We start from the raw sequence: 24,575 nt of genomic DNA on the forward strand, positions 1-24,575 counted from the left end.
TATATGCTTATGTAGAAAATTTGGAAAACAGGAATATAAAAAAAAATGTCATCATAGTTAACTACAGTGAACTTTTTGATATACTCTTTACAATATTCTTTTTAAGCATTTTATAAAAATTAAGATAACAGATGTTAATTATTAAGTATTTGCTCTCAGTTTATTTAGCAAATACTTATTTACTTATTAAGCACTGTGTACCAGGCACTTAAAGATATATAGCACTGCTTGGCCAATGTGGCTCAGTTGGCTGAGCATCCATGCACCAAGAGGGAGCAGGTAGGATTCCCAGTCAGGGCACATGCCCAGGTTCTGGGCTTGATCCCAGTGAGGGGAGGTACAGGAGGCAGCCAATCAATGTTTCTCTCTCATCGATGTTTCTATCTCTTTCTACCTCTCCCCCTTTCTCTAAAATCAATTAAAAAAAAAAAAAGATATACAGTAGTGAACATAGCCACAAAGCTTATATCAGACAATGTGTCACATGAAGGTGTGATGAATAGATGGTAAAGGAATAGACAGTGGAAGAGGTGGGTGGTATTTAGGTGGTCACTAAAGGCCGCTTCAGGTGATAAGGGAACTATATGGATGTCTGGGGGAGGAAACTTCCAGGCAGAATGCAGAAACACGCTCGGGATGTGAGAGCAGCATCAAGGAGGCCAATGTGGCTGGAGCCTGTGAGTAGAGGGGAAGTGGTAGCAAAAAACAGAGAAATAAAACCCTTCCCTTTAGGGGTGGGTGGCTAGAGAGAAGCAGGGAGGTCCGATAGGAGGCTACTAGAGAGCAGTGGAAGGCGTGGACTAGAACAGCAGCAGTGGAGGTGCTAACAAGGTGTAGAGATTTGGTATGCATTTTGAAGATATCTGGTATGAGAGAAAGAAGAGGCAAATCAAAAGCACTGGAAGAGTGGAATTCCCACTTACTAACAGACGGGGGGAGAGATAGAAGAAAGGAATCATTAATTTTGTATTAGACATGCTGAGTTGAGATGCCCATTAGAAATCCAAATGAAGAGACCCACCAATACAAGTTTGAAATCTAGGGGAGAGGTCTGAACTGAGGACACAAATTTGGATGTCTCCATGTAAAGATAGTATTTCAAGCCATGGACCAGATGAGATTGCCTAGTGAATGGGAACAGGCAGTGAAAAGAGTCAATGACCCAGCCCTGGAGCACTCCAGCACACAGAAGTTGGGAAGATCATCAGAGACTAATAAAAAAGTGCCTGAAGTGGGAGAAACATCAAGTGTACTGGCACGGAAATCAGGTAAGAAAGTTTCTTCAGAAAGAAATAATCAACGGACTCAAAGGCTGCCAATGGATCAAGTCACAAGATAGAGAATGAGCACTAGATTTTGCAACATGAACAGAAACGTCACTGATAACATTGACAAGCAGTTTCAAGAGTGGATGGGACAAAACTTCAGTGAGGGAAGTGAGGGCAGTGGAGTTATGAATGATTCTTAAGAAGTCTTGTTGTGAAGGGGAGCAAGAAATGGGTTCATAGGTAAAGACGATCTTAGGTTCATTTAGTTGGAAGATTTCTCAATATATTCATATTTAGTAGGGATGATGTAGATAGGCAGGGGAAACAGATGATGCAGAGGAGAGAAGGTAAATGGACGGACATGAGGGTGAGGGGTTCCATGCTTTACATAGAAACATGTACATACACCACTTTAAGGGAGAATGAGGAGGACATATCAGATTCAGCAGAAGGGGGCTGTTTTGTTCTCTGACTACTTTTATTTTTCCAGTGAAATGAGAATAGCAAGTTCATCAGTGGTAGGAAGTTTGAGGTGGAAAGGGAGGATAAGATATAGTCAGGAAAACCAATTAAAACAGAAATCACAGCAGGACTTCTAAGCAACACTGAGGGCTCAACTGAGGAATATGTTTGTAATTGTAAAACTTTCTTCTATTTTAATATAAGCATTTAAAGCTACAAATTTCCCTCTAAGCACTTCTGAAACCAAATTCCACAAACATATTGGTATTTTGTGTATTCATTACCACACAGTCAGACATAGTTTCTAATTTCCATTTTTATTGCTTCTTTGATCCAAAGATTATTTTTGCTTCATTTTCCAATATGTGAGAATTATCTAAAATGATTATAATTATTATCTCACTTTCATTCCACTCTTTATGATATCGATATTTTCAAATGGATCACTATAGGGCTAAGCATATGTTCCTTTTAGACATTAAGAAAATGTGTGGGAGTTTTGTGTTCTACAAAGGGCAATTAAAGTCACATTTGGTTGGTAATGTGCTACAAACCTTCTATATCCTTACAGATTTTCTGTCTATTTGTTCCATCAATTACTGAGAGGATTTTGTTAAAATCTCCAACTATAATTCTGGGTTTTTCATTTTTTCCCTTTATTTCTATTTTTATTCTATGTGCTTTGGAGCTCACTTATTAGGTACATATACATTTAAGATGGTATCTTTTATCACTATGAAATGTCCTTACTTATGTCTTTTATACTCTACTTGATATTAATATATCTACATAAGCTTTATGTTTTATGTTTACATGGTATATAATTTTAGTATTTTTTATTTTTTTATTGTTTAAAGCAGGGGTCCTCAAACTTTTTAAAGTGGGGGCCAGATCACAGTCCCTCAGAGAGCTGGAGGGCCGGACTATATGAACTACTAATTCCTACTGTAACACCTCGGCTGCGCTCACTGCCCAAAAAACCTGGCGGGCCGGATCAGACTCCTCTGCGGGCTGCAGTTTGAAGACCCCTGGTTTAAAGTATTACAAATAGTAGTACATATGTTTCCTTTTTCCTCCACTGACCTCCCTTAGGCCCCACCCCCACCTCCCCATACATTCCCTCAACCCCCTCCCCCAGTGTCTGTCCATGATTATCCTTCTATGCATGTATACAAGTATTTTCTTTAAATCTTGTCTTCATCCTTAAAAAATGCATGTATGTTAGCCTTGCTGTTTTATTTATACTAATAAGTTCTGCATTTTAAACAGAATGTTTAAAATGTTTATTGCAATTATTGATACAGTGGGTTTAATTCTATCATTTGGGTGTTAAGTTTTCCAGTTTTGTTTTTTTTCTGTTCCTTGTTCTTCTGTTCTTTTCCTGCCTATTTTTCTGGGATAATCAAATAATTATCTTAGATTTCCATTTTATCTTCTCTATCTTAGAGGTTATTGGAAATTAAAATATACATTCTTAATTCATCAAATTGTACTTTTAAGTAATATAGTATTTCATAAACAATGTAAAACTCAACAGAAAAAAAATCCATTTATCCCCTTATTCCCTTAGAGCTATTACTGTATATATTTTAATTTCACACAGTAAATAATTTTTAAATATATATATATATATATATATATATATATATATATATATATAATTTTTAAACATCTTTCTGGTGATCTTTATTCCTTCTTACAGATCCAAGCTACCATCTGGTTTCATTCCTTTCAGCCTAAATAATTTGTTTTTGGCTTATTTATTTATTTTGTACTGCAGGTATGCCAAAGACTAATTCCCTCACATTTTCTCTGAATAAAAATGTCTTTATTTCATTTTCATTTTTGAAAGGCATTTTCACTGGATATAGAATGACAACTTTTTTCTTTTGTCACTTTATTCACTGCCTCATGGTTTCCACTGTTTCTGATGTCATTTTTAACATCGTTTTCCCCTATTTATTTCTCTTGCTTCTTTTAAGCTCTTTAAAACTGTTGTTCTTTTAGCAATATTATCATGTGACAAGATGTGATTTACTTCAATTTACATATCCTGAAATTTGTTGAACTTCTTGGATCATTTGGTTGATATCTATCATCAATATTCAAAAATTCTCACCCATATTTTTTCTGGGCTATTCTCCTTTCCTCTTCTGGAACTCCAATTATATATTTGATATTGTCCCATTTGCCCCATATTCTGAATGCTCTCTTAAAAAAAAATTAATAAAAAAAAATATATATATTTTCACACACACACACGTGTGTGTGTGTGTGTGTGCGTGTGTGTGTGTGTGTTTTACAGAGAGGAAGGGAGAGGGTTAATTAGACATATCAATAGGAGAGAAACATCAATCAACTGCCTCCCCCATGCCTCCTACTGGGGATGTGCATGCAACCAAGGTGCATGCCCTTGACCGGAATCAAACCTGGGACCTCTCAGTCCTCAGGCCAATGCTCTATCCACTGAGCCAAACCAGTTAGGGCTGAATGCTTTGTTTTTTTTCTTAATCATTTTCTCTTGTGAATCAGTCTGGATAATTCCTATTGACTTGTCTCCAAGCTTACTAATCCTTTTGCTTATGACCAGTCTGCTTTTAGGCCATTAAGTGAATTATTCCTGATACTATATTTTTCAGTTCTAGTATTTTTCTTTTTTTAATAGTTTCCTTTTCACTATTGAAATTCCTTATTTCTTCATACATTTTGTTGACCTTGTTCATTCTTTCCTTCAAAGTATTTTTTATTCTTAGAATTTCCACCTCTCTGTTCATATCATCCACCTCTTCTTGAATGTTGTCTACTTTTTCATTAGAGCTTAGCATATTAATCATATCTATTTTAAATTCATGGGCTGATAATTCCAACATCCCTGACACATCTCAATCTGGTTCTGATGGCTATTCTGTCTCTTTATACTGTGGTGTTTTCTGTTTGTTTGTTTTTTTACCCTTTACATTTTGTTACTGAAAGCCAATCATGACATGGGTAAAAGGACCTGAGGTATAGTGGCCTTTAGTACCGTGTTGGAAAGGTGTGGGAGAGAGACGGTGTTCTAGAATTCTATAACTTTCCCCCCAGCTTTATTGAGGTATAACTGACAAAATTGTATATATTTAAAGTACACTATGTGATAATTTTACATGCATAAATTGTGAAATGATTACCACAATCAAGTTAATTAACACATCCACCTATAAATACTCACTCAAATGCCTGAGCAATCATTAAGCTCAGGCTTCATTAATTATCAAGATGGAAAATCCTCATCACCCATCCAAGTACCAGAATACCTCTTTTCTCATTAATTGAATGTGTAGAATTGAGATTTGAAAAGAGAAGTTAGCTTCTTAAAATGACACGATTTTTATCTTAAAAAGAAATAACCACATCATCACCTCACTTTCTTTTGTAGGAACACTTACAATCTATTATCTTAACAATTTTCCATTATACAATATAGTATTTTAAATTATAGTCAGCTTGCTGTACAGTAGATTCCAAGGTTTTACTTATCTTACAACTGAAGGCTTCTACCCTTGACCAGCATCTCCCAGCCCTCACCCCACCCTACAACTCCTCCCCTGGTAATAACCATTCTACTATTTGTTTCTGAGTTTGACTTTATTTTTAGATTCTACATGTAAATAAAATCATACACTGTTTGTCTTTTTCTGTCTGGCTTATTTCACTTAGCATAAAATCCTCTACATTCATCCATGCCACAAATGGCAGCATTTTCTTTTTTCTTGTTGTTTAATAATATTCCATTGTGTGTGTGTGTGTGTGTGTGTGTGTGTATAGTAGTAGTCATTGTTCCCCCTTATCCGTGGTTTCACTTTCCACCATTTATGACTGAAGCAGACAATGTTCACTCCTATAAAAGAGCCTGCTTTATGGAAGAATACTAGTTTAGGTTACTGATAATCACGTTCCTGATATGACAGATTGTAGTAAATTTTTAGAAAAATATTAAAATCTTTAAAATCTTCCTTCAAAGTTTTTAGATGATCTGCTTTAAAAGTGTAAATCAAAACAATCAGAAAATAAATCACTTAAGGCATTTTACCATAAGCCTATAAACTCATGAAATGGGAAAAATAGAAATGATAAACCTGAGATGTTTAACGAAGGCAAGACTGAAGAACATTCAGAGCTGGCTGACTCTCCAACTTGTATTCTTAAGGATTATTCTATGTTTAAATCCTGCTATGTTGAAATCTATCTAGGGAAAGAAGAAATGAAAAACAACCAAACTCATAATTATGTCTAAAATTCCATAAGGAAGTATTTCTGATATTCCAGGTCAAACATCAGTTGGGAAAGTGCTTGAATTTCCAACAATTCTGCCTTTGGTGGGAAGAGGTCTCTTACGATGCTTGTCTCTAATTCTAGTGCTGACAGAACTTTTATGTTAGAGCTTCCTAAGTAAATACATTACTTCTTACCTACTCAATGGAAAAAACTCACAAAAAATAAAGACTGACCCAAAATATAGATGTCATTTATTATGTGTTAATGTGGTAGCAGGTCATAATAATTACATATATTTTCTATTTTATGTTGATGTCAAGTACATGTGTATTTTTTTTTAACTTCTAAATAGGTGTCATATTGATTTTATTTGCTGTATGTTGCACCTACAAGGGTACTGCTGAATAAGCACTAATAAATAAATAAATGGTAATCATTAATTTGCTATTTTACTAACAAGTAATAACTTAGTACCTTAGTTTTCCAAAATCATCTCCTTGGCAAATATGTATCACTGTACTCCTCTTTGTGTAAGGCAATCTGGGTGGTGAATACAGATGCATTCGAGGAACTTGAAGAATGGGGATCTGTTCTGAGGACACCCAAGCACTACTCCTTGAATGTCCAGCTCCTGCAGGTCCAGGGACCTGCTGCTCTCTCCTCCTCGCTGGGCTTCATGGTCACTCTTATGTTCAGCTCCAGTTTCTCTCTGCAAATTATTTTGCCATTCTTCACCAATTTGCTCTATCTTCTCGTAAGCTCTGCCCCAATCCACAACTTTAGCTTGCACGCAGCCATCATGATTTCTTTAGTGCTGGGTGAGATTTCAGGAGGAGATTCCATAATAAACCAGCAAATTCAGTGTGGTTTCTTAGTTCGAACCTCCTGGAAGCAAACGACTGATCCAGCTCATCTCTTCAATCCAGATGCAGAGAATCTAATTTGTAGGCCTTGTCTCTGGTACACACTCCAAATACAACCTCTGCAGTGATTCCTAGTCTCTGGTTCTAAAGCTCCCCAAATGATTCTGGTTGAGATCCACTGAGAGAGCCTAAATAAGGCTGACTATCCTTGAGGCTGGTATCTCATGTAAGGTTACAGTGGATTATGTGTACAAAACATAACCAAGGCTAGAGTAGTGCATTAGTTTCCTATGACTGCTGTATCAAATCACCACCAATTTAGTGGCTTAAAGCAACACAAATGTAGAGTTCCCAGAGGTCAGAAGTCTGAACAAGATATAGGCAGAACTGTGCCTTGTAGAGGCTTTAGGGGATAATCCAGTTTCCAGAGACTGCCTACACATTCCTTGGCTCATGTCCTTTTCTTCTATCTCAAAGCCAGCAACGGCCAATCGAGTCTTTGTTAAATCACAACTCTCTGGCACTGACTCTCTTACCTCCTTTTTCCACATTTAAAGGACCCCTGTGATAACACTGGTCCCATCTGGCAATCTTAATTCCCCCTTGCCACATCACGTAGGATAGCTGCAATCTGAATGTTCCAAGGTTAAGAAATGGACATCTTTCGAGGGGCTATTATTATTCTGCCTAAAATTGGACTACGTGAAACAAAACATACTGTTATTAGTTTCACTTACAAGAGACGATATCCAAGTAGACATCATAAACACTACTAATACAACACTGCACATAATATTACAGCATGAGATACAGCTCCACTATTAAAACTTTAACAGTCTGTGTGGGTTTTCATCACTTATAATCTACTAGAGGCTCAGTGCACGAATTCGTGTACCAGTTGGGTCCTTTGGCCTGGCCTGCGGGATCGAGCTGAAACTGGCCTTCCAACATCCCCCGCGGGGTCCTAAATTGCGAGAGGACATAGGCCAGGCCAAAGAACCCCACCAATTCATGATTGGGGCAGGGGAGGGATGCGGGAGGTTGGCCAGCCAGGGAGGGGCTGAGGGAGGGCTCTAAGCCTTGTCCAGCCCATCTCACTCAGTCCAAATCGGCCAGACCCCAGCAGCAAGCTACCTATAGGTTGGAGAGTCTGCTTCCTGGTGGTCAGTCATAGCAAGCGATTGAGCATACTAGAGGCCCAGTGCACAAATTCATGCAGGGCTGGGGGCAGGGCTGGATGGGGCAAGGGATTACAGTTGTTCTGCCATTCGGTCACTAGGCTTTTATTATATAGGATTAGTCAGCTTAGACAGCCATAACAAAACATCACAAATTTGTGTGGCTTCAACAACAGAAATGCATTTTTCTCACAGTTCTGGAGGCTGGAATTTGGGGTCAGGGTATCAGCATAGCATCATCACATACACCAGAAAGTGGTGAATCAATTGCCAGTCAGGACACATGCCCAGGTTGCAGATTCAATACCCAGTCCAGTGAGTGCAAGAAACAACGGAACAATGTTTCTCTCTCCCTTCTTCTGAGATTAATTAAAATGAATAATAAATAATGTTCTATAAGTATGGTTTTAACAGAAAAGACACTTAGTGATCTATGAAGTGAAAAACACTTTATAATATATAGATAGATAGATAGATAGATAGATAGATAGATAGATAAAATAGCGAAGATCAATTAAAAAGGAATTATTGATTTCAGAGGAAGGGAGAAGATAAAAACATCAATGATGAGAATCATTAATCAGCTGCCTCCTGTATGCCCCTACTGAAGATCAAGCTCGAAACCTGACCAGAAATCACACTGTGACCCCCTGGTTCATAGATAGATGCTCAACCACTGAGCCCCACCAGCTGAGCCCCATTTTTATCAATACTAGGCACATGAGGTACATTGGCAAGATCCGATTCCTACATGAAAGTCTGAAATTGCTCAAATTCCTTTGCAGCTAGGTTTCTGGATATGAATTTGTTTCTGACAATTGGATGCACTTGTACAATATTTTGAAGGCAAAGGAGGGGCAGAGGCATCTTCCCGCAGTTTGGGCTGTTTGCTGCTGGTGATCATGTTTGCAGAGATGTGGAGGTTTTCTGCAGTGGAATCCGGACTGTGCACAGGCAGCTGTGGCAGAGTCAGTGCCCAGTGACCTGTTTTGTGGGTGCAGGATGGCACTTGTGGGGGTAGCAGTTCCAGATCCCCGGGTCACAGCTGTGCTGGTGTCCTAGAATTCAGTTGTGGCTGAGGGAGCAGCTCCTCCTACTGGGCAGGGAGTCTTTCCTGGGGGCCCAGTCTAATACCCACTCCTCCAGCTTTCCGATGATTTCCCAGCACCAGTTCCCTGTGCGAAATTCTTTCCTGCCTAAAATAGCAAAGATCTAAAAGCATTTTGGACCCATTATTTTCAATGAAAACAATGCTGCACAGGGTCGGGTCTGAGAAATGGGTAAGGTGTTGTGGAAGGCTCCCTTCTTTGAGTCTCAGCTTCCTCTTCTACAGAATGAGGCCAAAGATTATCTGTTTACAGTTACTGAAGACCATGGCAGCTGTGTTTCCCAAAGATGGCCACATTTCCTATCCCTCCTGTGGCCTTGCCACTTTCCACCATGTCCTCTCTCATGAAGCAGGGCTCTATCACGCTGGTAGCCAGTACACTGGTTGCCCATAGAATTCCAAGGCCAATGCCCATGCCACTCCAGGCTCTGGCTGGCATGGGGCCTTGCCCTCCTGGCTCGCTTCCTCTCCCGGTGTCCCAGTGCCTCACTGCACACCATGGCCCACCTGCTGGTGCTGCAGGGCCCTGTGGGCGGTGTAAGAGCCCAGGTCCAGCCTTGTTCCTCCTAGCTACTGTGTGCTGCCGCACCCTGCACCTCCTATTCTTGCCGCTGTTCCAGCGAGGGCCAGACACCCAGGTGCTATGCACAGTCCTTCCGGACTACCGTGGCCAACAGGAAAGCCTCCCCACCCCATCCCCAACTCTGGAACCCTGATCCCGGGTCCCCTTCCGCCAAGGATAGCTTTGCCCATGCAGCTGCCCAAGGCAGTGTACATCCAAGGTCTCTGGACCCCAAATTTCTGCCAGCCACAGCAGTTGGCTGGCTGGCCCCATCCTGGTTGGAGTGTTGGGGGTGATCCTGCCAGGATCAGGTTGGTTGGCTGCCACAGTGCATGTCAGAGCCACCAGTCATTCTGGTCGTCCTGGTTATTCCGCTGTAATGGTCACTGGACTTTTATATACATAGATTACATTTTGATAGGTTGAATGGCCGACCAAATGACTGGGCACTTAGCATATTAGGCTTTTATTATATACGATGCCAATAGATAAGATATTTCAGCCATAAAAACAGGAGACTGACTCATTCTGATAAAAATATATGAATGCAGGAATCTAATGAACATAATAAACTGATGAACAAAATAGATCCAGAGACATAGAACCATGAAACAGACTGATGAATTTCAGAGGGAAGGTGGGGGTGGGGAGGTGAGAGGGGAGAGAGTAACCGGGAAACTTACATGCATATATGTATAGACCATGGAAACAGACAATAGTGTGAAGGCTTGGGAGGGGTGGGTGCAGGGTGGAGGGGGTTGATGGAGAACAAAAAAAACAAAGAGGACATCTGTAATACTTTCAACAATAAAGATATATTAAAAAAAATATATGAATGCAAACAGAAACATTTTATACTTCAATAATTTGCAAGTTATCTTCCTATAATTATACAAATTTACACATTTTATCAACAACCACTACCAAAAATAAATTATGAGTTTATTTTCCAGAAGAAATCTACTGTGAAATACATTTAACTAATTGCCAAGTTACTTTTGACTTAGTCAATGATTATAGATGTATTAAAAATTAATAAGTAATACAGTACAATTATTTCTAAAAATACCTATCTATAATGTTTTTTCTTAAAAAAAAAAAAAAAAAGAAAGTGCTTAAAGTTTTTTAGGAAACATACCCTGTGCTTGAGGCTACCAGTATGTGAAATTTTATGGAGGATTTTCTAGTTATTAACAGTTTCTGAAAAACTTAACTGTGAAAACTTGTCATCCAAAATGCAGTGAACCTAAAAGGAGTGGGATGAAGTGAGAAAATAAGATTATGTAAAAAGTTAGGGGGAAAAACACTGCAACTTCAAAAAGTTTTGAAGGAGAAGGATTTTCAAACACATATTTGAGGCTTAAAACATAGAATATTCCTCAAATATTTCATATCAATGTTCAAATTAGAATAACAGAAAGTCTTTTCTTTATGCTTGAATTTATATACCCTATGCATGTAATATGTAACTGGTTCTGTATATCTATAATAATTGTATTTGACTTCAATTTGGAATCAGCAAATCTCATGATTTTTTTGCTTTAATCTTTGATCAATTTGGGGTTTTATTCAATTGAATAATACCTATCTAAATATTTATCGAGAGCTTACTTTGTGCTATATTACTACAGGTGTTAACTAGTTTCAATTTACTACCTTTTATATAAGTTAGTCCTGTCCAAGTCAAACAAAATACTCCAAATTTATAAAGCTAATTGTATTATGCTCATTTTCATAAGTTTTAAAATTTTATAAAAACTACTTTATATCTACTCATTTGGCCTCATCTAATAATTTGTGAACTGGTGAATTCTAACTTTATGTGTTGCTACATAAAGCTGGTGCTACAAAGCCAGAGAAGGTGCTGCTAATTTCACACTGGGACATGTAGGAGGGAGGAAGGGCAGTTCCTTCCCTCAAAGCTGCAGTCTCATCTTTGGACAAATAGCTACTGAATTGAAATCTATTTGCTAATATTGAAATCAATAAAATGCAACTGATAATGAAAAAAAAAAAGTTGATCTCAAAAAGAGATGACTTACTTAGACTGCTTAGCTGGCGTATGATAGCAGCAAGGGTACTATTGGTTACACATTCAAGTTCACTGGTAATCCCTTCGGGCAAGGCGCCCCGGCACAGGTGCCGGGGTTCGATGTTCCTCTTCACTAAAGGCATGGCTCACAATCTGAAAATTAAACAGACATTTTTAAAAAGGCTCACTGCACTTTTTAATAAATCGAGTCTTCATTTTCTGGAAAATTGATTCTTTTTCCCAGCAGTTCTCATTATCCTGTCATTTCTACATAAGAGAATCTGCTAAATATGCAACAGATGTTGAATAACTTAAGTGAATTCTATAGAGATCAAATATAAATGTACAGTACAATTCTACTTTACAGAAAAATAATATATGCAAGATTTCCAGGTAAGCATAAGTGAATGAATACATCATCTTGCCTTCCCTCCTACTGACAAGAGAGAGAAAAGGTGTGAACCCACAAGAACTAAGAGCAGGACACAACAGTCCTAAAACTGTGGACAGAGCTTAATCAAATTAAGACTAGGCTGCAAGTAGAGGGAGGCAGGAAGTAAGCTCACTTGAACACACAATCTTGCCAAATCTCCTCCACAAAGTTCAGGAATGGGAGATCCCAATTACTATGAAATGGGGCATTAAAGGGAATGGAAATAGAATTGGGTTTTTTCCCCCTTAATATAATAAATCTTTATTGTTCAGATTATTACAGGTGTTCCTCTCCCCCCCCACCATAGCTCCCCTCCACCTGATTCCCCCCTATGCTCCCCCCCCCCGCCATTGTCTTCATCCATAGGTGTAAGATTTTTGTCCAATCTCTTCCCGCATTCCTCAAACCCCCTTCCCCTTGAGAATTGTCAGTCTGCTCCCTTTTTATGTACTTGATTGGTTTTTAAAATCGATTTATTAATTCCTTCTCCCTTCTTGAGCTGGCTTCTTCCACCTCACCCAGCACATTTTACTCTCTGGAAGAGGTAAATTCAAGCATAGGGACTTGAGACACCAGGCATAGCTCCAGGTTGGGGTAGGCACTGAAGCCCATGGTATGAAATCAAAGTCTACACTGAATGCTAAGATACATATGCTCCCCACACCCCACCTCCCTTCCTGCTTGGCTTCTAGGACACGGGGCCTGTTTTTACTACCCACTGAAAGAGACCAGAGCATTCTTCCCTGAAAAGTGTTTGAAGAGAAGTCCATAAACATTAACACCTGACCTCCTATTGAAATACTAATCAGGTCACCCTACAGTAACACATGTCAATAATCTCTTCCCAACACAGTTTCCAGTCGGCTTTAATAGCTTAGACCTAAACAAAAGCAGAGGATCACCAGACACTTCAGGAAAGCTTCCTGTTACCCTGGGAATTCCTTTCATGTTTCTCCTTATAAAATACATTATTAAAAAAATAAACTTTTTGTTTAAGGAGGCATTTATAGTATCAAATCTACTCATGCAACAAATCTATTGCTCACAGCACAGTGGAAAAATGCAGTGACTGTCACTTTGAGAAACTGTCATATTGCCCAATTTGCAGCAGCAGAAACACAGAAAAGCCTAGAACCTTAGTGACACCTGTTAGCAGCAAAGCAGCCTGAAAAGCCAACCTGGAACTCTTTTTAAAAAATATATTTTATTGATTTTTTTACAGAGAGGAAGAGAGGGGGATAGAAAGTTAGAAACATTGATGAGAGAGAGACATCGATCAGCTGCCTCTTGCACACCCCTACTGGGGATGTGCCCGCAATCAAGGTACATGCCCTTGACCGGAATTGAACCTGGGACCCTTTCAATCCGCAAGCCAACGCTCTATCCACCGAGCCAAACCGGTTTCAGCTGGAACTCTTGTTGTGTGAGACAGATAATATTGTATTTGTTTAAGCAACTGTAGTTGGGTTGTCTGTAACTTGAAATAAAACTCATTTTTATCAAGTACAGTAACAGAATGAATGGTATACTGTATCTGAAGAGCCAGAATGTGGTCAGCATACAATCAATCTTTGCTTTTCTTCCCCCTTTCTTCATAACCTTTGTTCATGCATCCAATAAATACTTTCTGAGCACCTGCCACATAGCCGGCAGTGTATGAAGTGACAAGGACCCAATGATTAGTGAGAACAGATAAAGCCCTCAATTGAACTTTATACTAGTGAGAAAGTGAAACATTTATCCAACCACACAGGTTAATGGACAGGGGGATAGGGCAAGGGTGTGGGGGGGAGGGGAGTGTGGTCAGCGTATCTGAGGAATCATGGGAACCCTGCTGGGGACAGGATGGACTAAAATCTGAAGGGTGAGGGCTAACTCACAAAGGGTCCCATGGCAGAGGCAGCATCTATATATGCTAGAAGCCTGGTGCATGACATTTGTGCACTGGGGTGGGGGTGCCCTTCAGCCAGGCCTGTGCCCTCTTGCAGTCCGGAACCCCTCGGGGATGTCCTCCTGTTGCCTAAGTGGCAGTCAGACATCGCTCTCACAGTCCAGAGCTCTCACAGTCCAGGACTCCTCACTCCTTACCACCCGCCTGCAGCAGAGGCAGGACAGGCTTCCTCCAATGCTGCTGCGCTTGCCAGCCATGAGCCTGGCTTCCGACTGAGCTGCGCACCCACTGTGGGAGCGCACTGACCACCAGGGGGCAGCTCCTGCATGAGCATTTGCCCCATGCTGGTCAATGCGCATCATAGTGACCAGTCATTCTGCCGTTGGGTCAATTTGTATATTAGGATTTTATTATACAAGACTAGAGGCCTGGTGCACAAAAATTTGTGCACTCAGGGGATTCCCTCAGCCCGGCCTGCACTCTCTCACAATCCAGGACCCCTCAGGTAGGGACCCTAGGCTTGGCCTAAGATCAGGGCCTATTGGGACTTTCCTTCCCTGGGCTGCATGCAGGTGGCACCACCCCTGCCACTGCTTGCCATCTGTGCAGCAGCTGCCCCTCCTTCCCCTGCTTCAGGTGACCTCCTTCTGCAGGTGACAGGCATGGGGTGCGATGGCTTGGCTGGCCTAGGCCATCCTCTGTGGGGCGATCGCCACTGGTGGCTTTAGACTCCCTCTTTCTTTGCTGGAGGGAAGGGACCTAACCACTTGCCTGCCTAACTGATGACCCCTAATTGCTTGCTGGGGAGGCAGTGCCAGCCCTGCGAGGGCCATCTGCCTACCTGATCACCCCTAACCGCTTGCTTGGGGGCAGGGCCAGCCCAGCAAGGGGCCATGGTGGTTCTGGTTTCTGGTTGTTCTAGTCATTATGCTTATGGTAGCTGGCCTTCTATTATCTACTAGAGGCCCAGTGCATGAAATTTGAGCATGGGAGGGAGGGGGAAAGAAATATCCCTCAGCCCAGCCTGTACCCTCTCAAATCTGGACCTCTCCAGGGATCCAGGGCTGCTGGCTCCCAACCGCCTGCACGCCTGCCTGATTGCCCCTAACTACTTCTGCCTGCCAGCCTGATCACCCCTAACCACTCCCCTGCCAGCCTGATCAATGCTTAACAGTTCTTCCCTACTGGTCTGGTTGCCTCAAACTGTCCTCCCCTGCAGGCCTGGTTGCTTCCAATTGCTATTCCCTGATTACCAGTCACCCCTAACTGCCCTCCCTTGCCAGCGTGGTTGCCCCTAACTGCCCTCCCCTACAGGCCTGTTCGCCTCCAACTGCTATTCCCTGCTTGCCCAGTCACCACTAACTGCCCTCCCCTGCCAGTCTGGTCACCCCTAAATGCTCTTCCCTGCAGGCCTGGTCACCCCTAACTGCCCTCCCCTTCCAACCTGTTCACCCCTAACTGTCCTCCCCTGCAGGCCTGGTTGCCTCCAACTGCTATTCCCTGCTTGCCCAGTCACCACTAACTGCCCTCCCCTGCAGGCCTGGTCACCCCTAACTGCCCGCCCATTTCAAACTGGTTGCCTCTAACTGTCCTCCATGCAGGCCTGGTTGCCTCCAACTACCCTCCCCTTCTTGCCCAGTCACCACTAACTGCCCTCTCTGCCAGCCCGGTCACCCCCAACTGCCCTCCCCTCAGGCCTAGTCCCCCGCAACTGCCCTTCCCTGCAGGTCTGGTTCCTCCCAACTGCCCTCTTCTGTTGACCCAGTCACCCCTAACTGCCCTCCCCTGCAGGTCTGATAGCCCATAACTGCCCTCCCTTTCAGGCCTGGTCCTTCCCAACTGCCCTCCCCTGCTGGCCTGATCATTCACAACTGCCCTCTCATGCCGGCCATCTTGTGGTGGCCATTTTGTGTCCACATTGGGGGGGGGGGTCATCTGTATGTTGGAGTGATGGTCAATTTGCATACCACTTGTTTATTATATAGGATAATAATAAAAGGGTAATACCGTATTTTCCGGCGTATAAGACGACACTGTGTTCTAGTAAAAAGCCTGCTCAGATTGGCCAGAGTGAGAGAGGCGGTCTATTAAAAAAAGAACTGGTGTTTCCTCGGAAGTGGGGGGTAGTCTTATACAGCGAATATAGGCCTAAACCTATGTTTTAACTGTAAAATTAGGGGGTCGTCTTACACACCCAGTCGTCTTATACGCCAGAAAATACGGTATGCAAATTGGTCACGATGCCATCACAATAACAAATGAAAAAGACTGTGTGGGGCAACCAGGCCAGCAAGGGACGACCAAATGACTGACCAGCAGGCTGCTTGGTCGACCAGGCCAGTGTGGGGGAGAGGGGAGGGCAGTGAGGGGTGACCAGGATGGCAGAGGGGGGCAGTGAGGGGCGACCAGGGGGCTCTCCAATATCCCCTTAGGGGTCCTTCATTGTGAGAGGGCAGTTCTCAGGTAACACACTCTGGAATTGGGCTCTCTCCTGTCTTCTCACAATATTATGTCACTTTCTCTCTGTATCTGTCTCACTTCTTTCATCTTACTTTACCCTAAGTTTGACAGTAACTGACAACTTGTGGGCATCTAGCTGCAAAATGCAATTATTTAGCAAACAGGATTTACTTAGCCTGGAATCTAGTAGGCCCAGAGCAGGACCCTGCTCACTGTCAGGCGCCTGCCCAGGCCCTTCACCCAGGCAGAGTCCTGTGGCAGCGGGAACCTCCGTCTTCCCACCTGAGCTGTTCCTTTACCTCCTTCTCTCCCTGGAGTTTGCCCACTGGTGCTACTGTCTGCCTGGAAGGAGGGAAACTGTGGCCTGTTTCCCAGCTGAGTGTGGTAGATCGCTGCCTCCACTGGAAATCAGTATTAGGGAGATGGGCCCATGTGGGTACCAGACATTGGGACCGCAGTCACTAGGTCCTGCATGTCCCATCATTTAGCTGAGTCAAAAAATTCCTGTAAGGGCCAGACCCATGACCTCTACAATGGGCTAGAAGCCTGGTGGGGAGCGAGACCCAAAGTGGGGAGCCAATGGGCTAGCAGCCTGTTGCACAAGCATCAGTGGGGTCCCTCGGAATGGCCTGTGGCTCTCTGACATCCCCAAGGGGTCCTGAATTGAAGAGGACAGTTCTCAGGTAACGCACCCTGGAATCGGGCTCCCTCCTCTCTGGTTCCGGGAACATCACCCGTGACCTACAGCTACCAAGTCACCATTGCTTGGCAGCTCCTGTGTTGAGCATCTGCCTCCTAGTGGTCAGTGCGCATCATAGCTACCAGTCGGCTGGTTGCTTAGGCTTTTATATACCCCGTTTCCCCAAAAATAAGAGTGTCGTATATTAATTTTTGCTCCCAAAGATGCACTAGATCTTATTTTCAGGGGATGTCTTATTTTTCCATGAAGAAGAATACGGTACACATTTATTGTTAAGTGAAAATAACGGAAATTTATTACCTGTGTACGGAACGGTAGTATGGTAGTTTTCAACACAAACCAGACAAACTGTGAATCCTACAGTATTAAGAATTTACTCATTTATTCAATGACAATCATGTCATCATCTTCTGGAACATCATCATAACAATCCAATTCCTGAATTTCCTGGTGGATTTCTTGTGACTCCATTTCTTTCAGAATCAGTGGACCAAATCTCTCATGTTTAGCAATAGCACTATCTTTAAATGAGTACTTCTTATCAAGGTAGCCTGCTCGCAGTGCATTTGCAATGCAACTGTCAGTGATTTTCTCCCATGAATTCTTCACCCAAGTCACAACTTCTTGCAGTTTAGGTTTCACAAAGTTTCCAGGCTGATTTCTCTCCATTCTATTTTCAATGTAGTCATTAATTTCCATGCAAATTGTCTTTGAATGGCTTGTTTATTGCAATATCAAGAGTCTGGAGATAGGCCTTCATTCCTGCGGGAATCATTATCTGATCTATTTTTCTTTCGTGAAAAATGTCTTCATGTCTTTAGCGCGGTGAGTGCTGGTTGCATCCCAGGCTAGCAGACCTCTTTGGCTCCCTCGCATAACAAGCTGCAGCATTAAATCGACCCTCTTCCTTATAACTGCTTGTGTGGCCCAGGCTTTTTCAGTTTCAAGAATAAAAACGCCCAAAACATGTTCAATCTTTTCCTTCTGGCCCTTAGAAATGATTCAAGGTGGGATTTTAGTGCCATCCAGACGAATTGCCAAAATACAGGAAACACATGCACTTTCGTAAGCAGTGGAGGGAATGTACACTAAGGAGGCACCCCGCTGTTCAATTGTTGTTTGAGATGATTGACCCATAAACACTGCAGTTTCATCTATAGCAATCATGTTGGAAAGATTGTATTTAGAGAAGTCAGCATCATCAATAAAGGATTTGAATGCAAGTGCTCACTTAATAACTTGAGTATCTTCCAACCTACACAATGTTGTACTGGTAGATCTTCTTAAAGACAGTTCACTTTGCTGAAGGAAATTATCCAGCCAGTGTTGTGATGTTTTGAAGTCTTTGGGAGCTATGTCAAACTGTGGTGCCATTGCAAGGGCAAATTCTTGAATCTGAGCCCTATTCACAACCAAAGCTTTTGCTCTCCTGTCAACAACCCATTCACAGATCACGTCTTCCAGCTCAGAAAATAATGGTTGCCGACTTGATCCACACTTGTGCTTTTTAGCATTTCCCTTGTCCACTTGTTCAATGAGGTTACCATACTCTGCTCGCCATTTTCGGACCAATCGGATACTCAACATCGTCTCTTTACAGAAAGCAGTAAGATTTTGGCACCAAGAGTCTTCCACGATTGCTTTCTTGTACTCCACGGAGTAGCCTTTTCTTTTTGTGCTCATTTCTAGGGGTAAAAAAAAGGAATTGGGGTATCAAGGTGGGAGGAGGGGGATCATTTAAAATGACACACGGGGGATCAGAGGGGGGAATCAAAATGGCACAGGAGAAGCAGAGGGGGGATTACCATTTTAGTAACCCCTTTTGATCCTCCTGTGTCATTCCGATTGCCCCCTCTGATCCTCCTGTGTCATTTTAAGTGATCCCCTCCCCCCACTCCTGTGCAACTGAACACCTTCACCAGACATCCCCGCTACCCCTTTATCAGACATTTACCCCCTGGGGCCTGCCTGGGGACTGTCACTGGGCTTGCTGGGGCCTGGATCTGGGCTGGAGCAGGGTCTGCCACTGACTGAGAACCTTCAGTCATCATGAGGGTGGCCGCAAGCATCAGGTAGTGTCACCAGAGACAGACCAGCACTCACCACCTTCACGGCATCCTGTCCGCTCTAATCCTCCTGTTCTTCTACAGGCATCTGCAAAAGTCTCCTCCTCTCTCCCACCCCGCGCTCACAGCTCACTTTGACCTCCACTCCGCCTCCACACAGCAGTGAAGTCGGGACTCCGAGTAACGTCACTGGTTGCTAGATGCCAGTCGGGGTGGCCCTAGCGACCAGTTTACGGTAAATTAATTTTCATTCTGAGACAGAGCCTAGGGGGGCCTTATTTTCGAGGGGATGCCTTATATTTCACTCAGAAGGAAATCTGTAAGTAGGTCTTATTTTCAGAGGATGTTTTATTTTCGGGGAAACACGGTATATAGCCTAGAATTCCAGTTCACGTGCACCAGTGGGGTCCCTCGGGCTGGCCTGTGGAAATCAGGCCGAAACCTGCTCTCCAACATCCCCCGAGGGATCCTCGATAGCAAGAGGGCCCAGGCCAGGCCGAGGGACCCCACCAATGCAAAGATCCATGCACCGGGCCTCTAGTGGAAAATAAAACAGGAGAGGGCAAAAGTGGTTAACAGCTATGAAAAAAAGTTCTGTTTAATTATCCAATGTTTTCACTAACTATTTCTGTCTTATATCCATTAAAGTGGTGGCTGAACATACTGACCATATTTTCAGAATCAAATACTATTTAATCTATTGCCTTAGGTGCACTGCCTAGGGGACATGGCCTCTCTGTGCCTTAGTTTCCTCCCTGTAAAATGGGGATAACAGTACCTACCTCATGGAGTGAAGAGTTACTGATTTATTATATCCATGATCATTTAGAGCAGTGCCTGGCATATAGTAACATTCATTCTGATTATAGGAATAAAAACAAACAGTTCACTAGTTGAGGATAAAGCTGAACCCCGGGATATAGCTAACTCTATTTACATTAAAATTACGTAAAAGAAGAGGTGTGCAGAAAGGAAGGGATGCTCTCACGTGAAAGTTCCAGATACACAAGTCTCTGAGCTGAGTGTAAGATTTATTGTGATTTGTCACTTCTTTTTTGGAGAATCAATTGGAACAGTCACATTAGGATGGTAACTAATTACAGAACAAGAAACCAGGATTCCTCATAAGAACAAAAACCAATAATAAACCTAATAAAGGCATAAAGTGTGAGAAAGGAAAAATACTGGATAATGATCAGCATGAAAACTAGAAAGAAATCAAGCAACAAAGACCCTGATGTCCATAAAGAAGCACAGAGCAGTCGGGGGTGGGCGGAGGAGTACCCAAAGACAGCACTGGGAAGCTAATGAAGGGACAGAGCTCAGGGCTCTGAGCTCATCAGCAGTCTGCTTGTGATGCTGGTTTGTGAGACGGGCCCAAGCATGAATTAGCTTTTAAATAATTTCTCAAAAGAAGGTTTTGCAAGACTTTGGGGTAAACATGAGATTTAGGAGCTGAATGCTGACTGTGTATATAATATGCCCTGTTTCTACATTCATTTTGTATTTATTCAGGATGAAATGTCACCCTTTCCCCATATTTTTAACCCTTTGACATGCCAGAAACATGCCAGCACACCATCTCCCAGCCCACCACCACACTTCTCTGTATCCACAATTGTTCAAATAGATAGAACCATAATCATACACATTTCACTCAGAGGCTCACCAGCCTGTCCAAAGCACACCCAAAGCTAGTAAATACCTTCTCCCCCTTCCCTGCTACCAGACATACTGTAATTAAGGCACAGTCGGATGTGCCTGCACCCTACTCTGACGCCTCCCCAACCCATGCCAAAGACCCTCACCCATCTATGTAAGGCATTTACTTACTGAGTCACAGATGACGATATGCTAAGCACTGGGAGGCCCCATGTATCCATGGCAGCCTTGCTGGAAGTACTAACCTGGATGTAGTTTAAGATGTCATAAGAGTAAAAAGGAAAAGCTCAGCTCTATGCAGGTGTATGCTCATCTTCTGCTTTCTGTATTCTGATGCTTTCACAGCTTGGGCCCTGCTGGCCCTGCGGGGACTGCCCCTCTCAGGACTACCCAATTCCATGAGCTAGAAAACAACTCACAGCAGTTAGCCTTTCATATGCAAACCTATCAGTCCAGAGCCCACACCTACCACCTTCTCTGTGGAGCTCTTACACTATCCTCATAACCAATAATGCAGACAGCTAGGGACAGCATCATGCTGCTGAAATGATTCACTCCAGGTAATCCTAAACCTGCTTATCCTGCCTCACCTGTTCCTTCATGCCCCAGTCGTGGTCCCCACTCCCCATCCCATCTCCTGACAGACCCTGGTGCTTTCCAGTGTACGTCCTGCGTACATATTTCTAGTCAGTGCAGCCTTCACTTGGCACTTTACCTGTTGTGGTATTTCAGCTATGACTAATCCTAGCCTCCATTTCCCACTATCACAATACCTTTATTTGGAGCTCCCACACTTATCAGAATACAGAGACGTGACAGGGTACTGTCTTTACAATTTAAAAAAAAGAATTTCATAGCTCCTTTTAAAAGTTCTATCACCTATCAATGACTATTATGGCTTTCCGATTCAGTGTAAAGTACTCTAACTGGTGTACTTTTCCCCAGACAGCCTTTATTTTTATCTGATACTAATCTATTTAAACAAACTGAACAGCAAGGGGGAGTTAAAGGAGAAAAAGTTGGGTCAATTGTTACTCTTGAAAATGGTTTGCAGTAACAAAATCAAACATGTAACAAACTACCCCCATTACCAATGACAAGCATGTCTCTCAGCTCCTTCACTGGAAAACTATGATGCAACCAAATCATTTCCCCCAGTCATTCTAGGTGCTAAGAAAAGAAAAAAAGACTGCTAATCAAATGCATAAGGATTATTAGAAGTTACATAAGGCATTACTATTAAACCTGGAGTGTGTCCAACTTTTCTGGGAAATGTTTCAATTTAGAGAGACAACCTGGTTCACATAGCTGTGAACTAGATTCCGGACAAAGCTAAAACCAGGCCAGTCCTTCCCTAGGAATTTGAAAGTGGGACCATGATACCCACCTAGTTGCTGCTTTCTTAAACAGCAGAAAAGGTTATTCTTTTACCACATGACATGGAGGTTCACAAAGTTAGCCAGCAGCAAGAAACCAGAGAGAGAAACTGGCAGAGATAAGAGAAACAGAAGGACCCCAATGGTTGTCCCCAATCTCTCTCAGACTGCACAGCCATCTAGGAGAGAACCTTCTCCCCCATTCCCCCCGCATCTCCCACTCCCCCCCGCACTAAGGGTCAGGCTCGCATCAAGTTTGATGCCTCCGCCAGCCTTCTCTAGCTCTCTATTTCCTTTCACACAGGCATTTCCTGAATCGAATCCTTGCAGGTGTGATCCAGCTTGGTGTCTGTTTCTCAAAGGACCCAGACTAATACAAGCGGCCCCAAGTGGTCTAAGAAAATAGGTGGTTGGTTAAATGGGATTAGGACTTGCTCAATACCATGCTGCAGGTTGACAAGGATGCCATCCTAACAAGTAGGCAGTAAACAAATATCCTAACACAAGATCATGTTCAACTGCCAAAGATTTCCCTAGAAGTGACCTGGATGATGTCCTGGTGGAGGGAAATGCCATCTACACTAATAAAAGAGAAACACCTTGCATCCCCCACCACAAAGAAGGAAGCATGGTGCCTATTAGCGGGCCCTAGGAGCAGCGTACCTAGGATAGTGCTGTGGCCCACAGACTGGGTGGCACGCAGCTTCTACCTTTGAGAGTGGTCTGGAGCAAGAAAGGGCCCTACAGTGTGGCCAGGTGGTGGTACAAGCAGCCTGGCTGCTCAGCTGTTGATCCCCTGGACCTTGGATGGGGCAAAGGTGTCAGTGGTAGGAAAGACACAGGATGGGGGCCATGGCAAGCTCCAGGGGAGAATGAGCTTGCCTGGTTATGTGGGCAAGGGATTGGAAGAAAGGGAACTAGAGTATGTGACAAGGAGGTATGAGAAAAGGCATGTGGGTGGACACTTGGGAATGGTGATGGTGTGAAGACTTTTAGATCATGTTAATCCCCACACAAGGCACCCCACCACTGAAGAGGCAGTGGGCAGAGTAAACAAGATTTGCAGCATTGGTCCCTCCAGAATTGGCCAAATGAAATCCCATATGACATTGCATCTCACTAGGGGCCAGCCTGGGGGTTCAGGAGTGGGCCTGGCACAGTGGGTGGGATCACACACACCACTTAGAGGCAAACAGCAAAAACAAAACAAACAAAAAAAACTGAAAGAATGGGTGCCACCCTTCACCATGAGGTCTGCTTATGAAGTCAGAGACCTCTCTAAGTCACTGTTCCAAAGGACACCAGGGTTTAGAAGCCAAGGGGTAGATGCAGGAGTGACCCCACTTATCATTGCCAAAAGCCCTCCAAGGGGCCTGTGCTTCCATCCCTGCCCACTGGACTCTACAGGAATAGATGTCCCAGTCAGAAAAGGACATCAAGCAGCAGAGCAAGGTCCCAAAGATCTGCAAGGTCCAGTTCTGGATGGTTCTTTAGACTCATTCTGCCAGCGATTAGAGTGAAAAGAGGAGTCCCCATACTTTCAGAGGAAGCTGACCAGCAGGAAGACTGTGGGCTACATTTACAAGGGACAGAAAGAAGCATGTGTGGAAGCTGCTGATCCATTTGGGATCCTTGCATGTGTGAGCATGTCTTGTCATCTGCTACAAGGAGGATCCAATCACTTACTGACCTTCAGTAAGTGTGCTAATCCTGTGTGTTCACATGTGTACATGTGTATGCATGTGTGTGCTGTATCTGCAGACACTTCCTGGACACTTACCTGTTATTGTAAACTTAGCATTTCTCACAGTGGGGATTGGTTCTCTGCACCCTGCTTCCTGATATTCCTTACAGAGCAATTCTGTGTTTGCTTCTACTGGCACAGGACAAAAAAAATACAATTTCTCAATGAAGAGTTCTTACTATTGGAGCCCCAGGCAGATGACAAGCTATTTTGTGGGTTTGGTGAGCAATTTTTAAGGGATCTAACAACCTTCTGAAAATGCCAGCATTTACTCTGAGGACTTTCTAGCTCATGCCTCAGGCTGGCCCAAGGCACATTCCAGTTTCACAGCAGCAGGAAGACTGAGCCTCTAGCACCTGTTTCAGTGTCCAGCTCTGAACAGCTCTGAACAGCTAAGGGAGCAGCTCAGCTCTCTTAGCCTCTCACACAGATGGAGGAGTGACCAAGTCATTCCTCTTAGCACGGTTATGCTTTAAAAAGCTATAAATGCAGACATACTTGTTATACTTTGTCCAG

At 43.1% G+C, this 24,575-nt stretch overlaps 1 protein-coding gene across 3 annotated transcripts in view; it reads right to left on the minus strand.

Annotated features, from left to right (window-relative positions):
• WASF3 (WASP family member 3) overlaps nt 1-24,575 on the minus strand; it is a 118,996-nt gene that overhangs the window by 31,763 nt on the left and 62,658 nt on the right. For all 3 annotated transcript variants that reach the window (XM_084876266.1, XM_084876268.1, XM_084876267.1), the window contains exon 3: nt 11,738-11,880. In XM_084876266.1, coding sequence (XP_084732392.1) covers nt 11,738-11,870 — 133 coding nt within the window. In that variant the 5' untranslated portion in view covers nt 11,871-11,880. The remainder of the gene's footprint in view (nt 1-11,737; nt 11,881-24,575) is intronic.

This window comes from Pipistrellus hanaki (assembly GCF_964339955.1).
Source record: "Pipistrellus hanaki genome assembly, chromosome: 3".
Classification (NCBI taxonomy): Eukaryota; Metazoa; Chordata; class Mammalia; order Chiroptera; family Vespertilionidae; genus Pipistrellus; species Pipistrellus hanaki.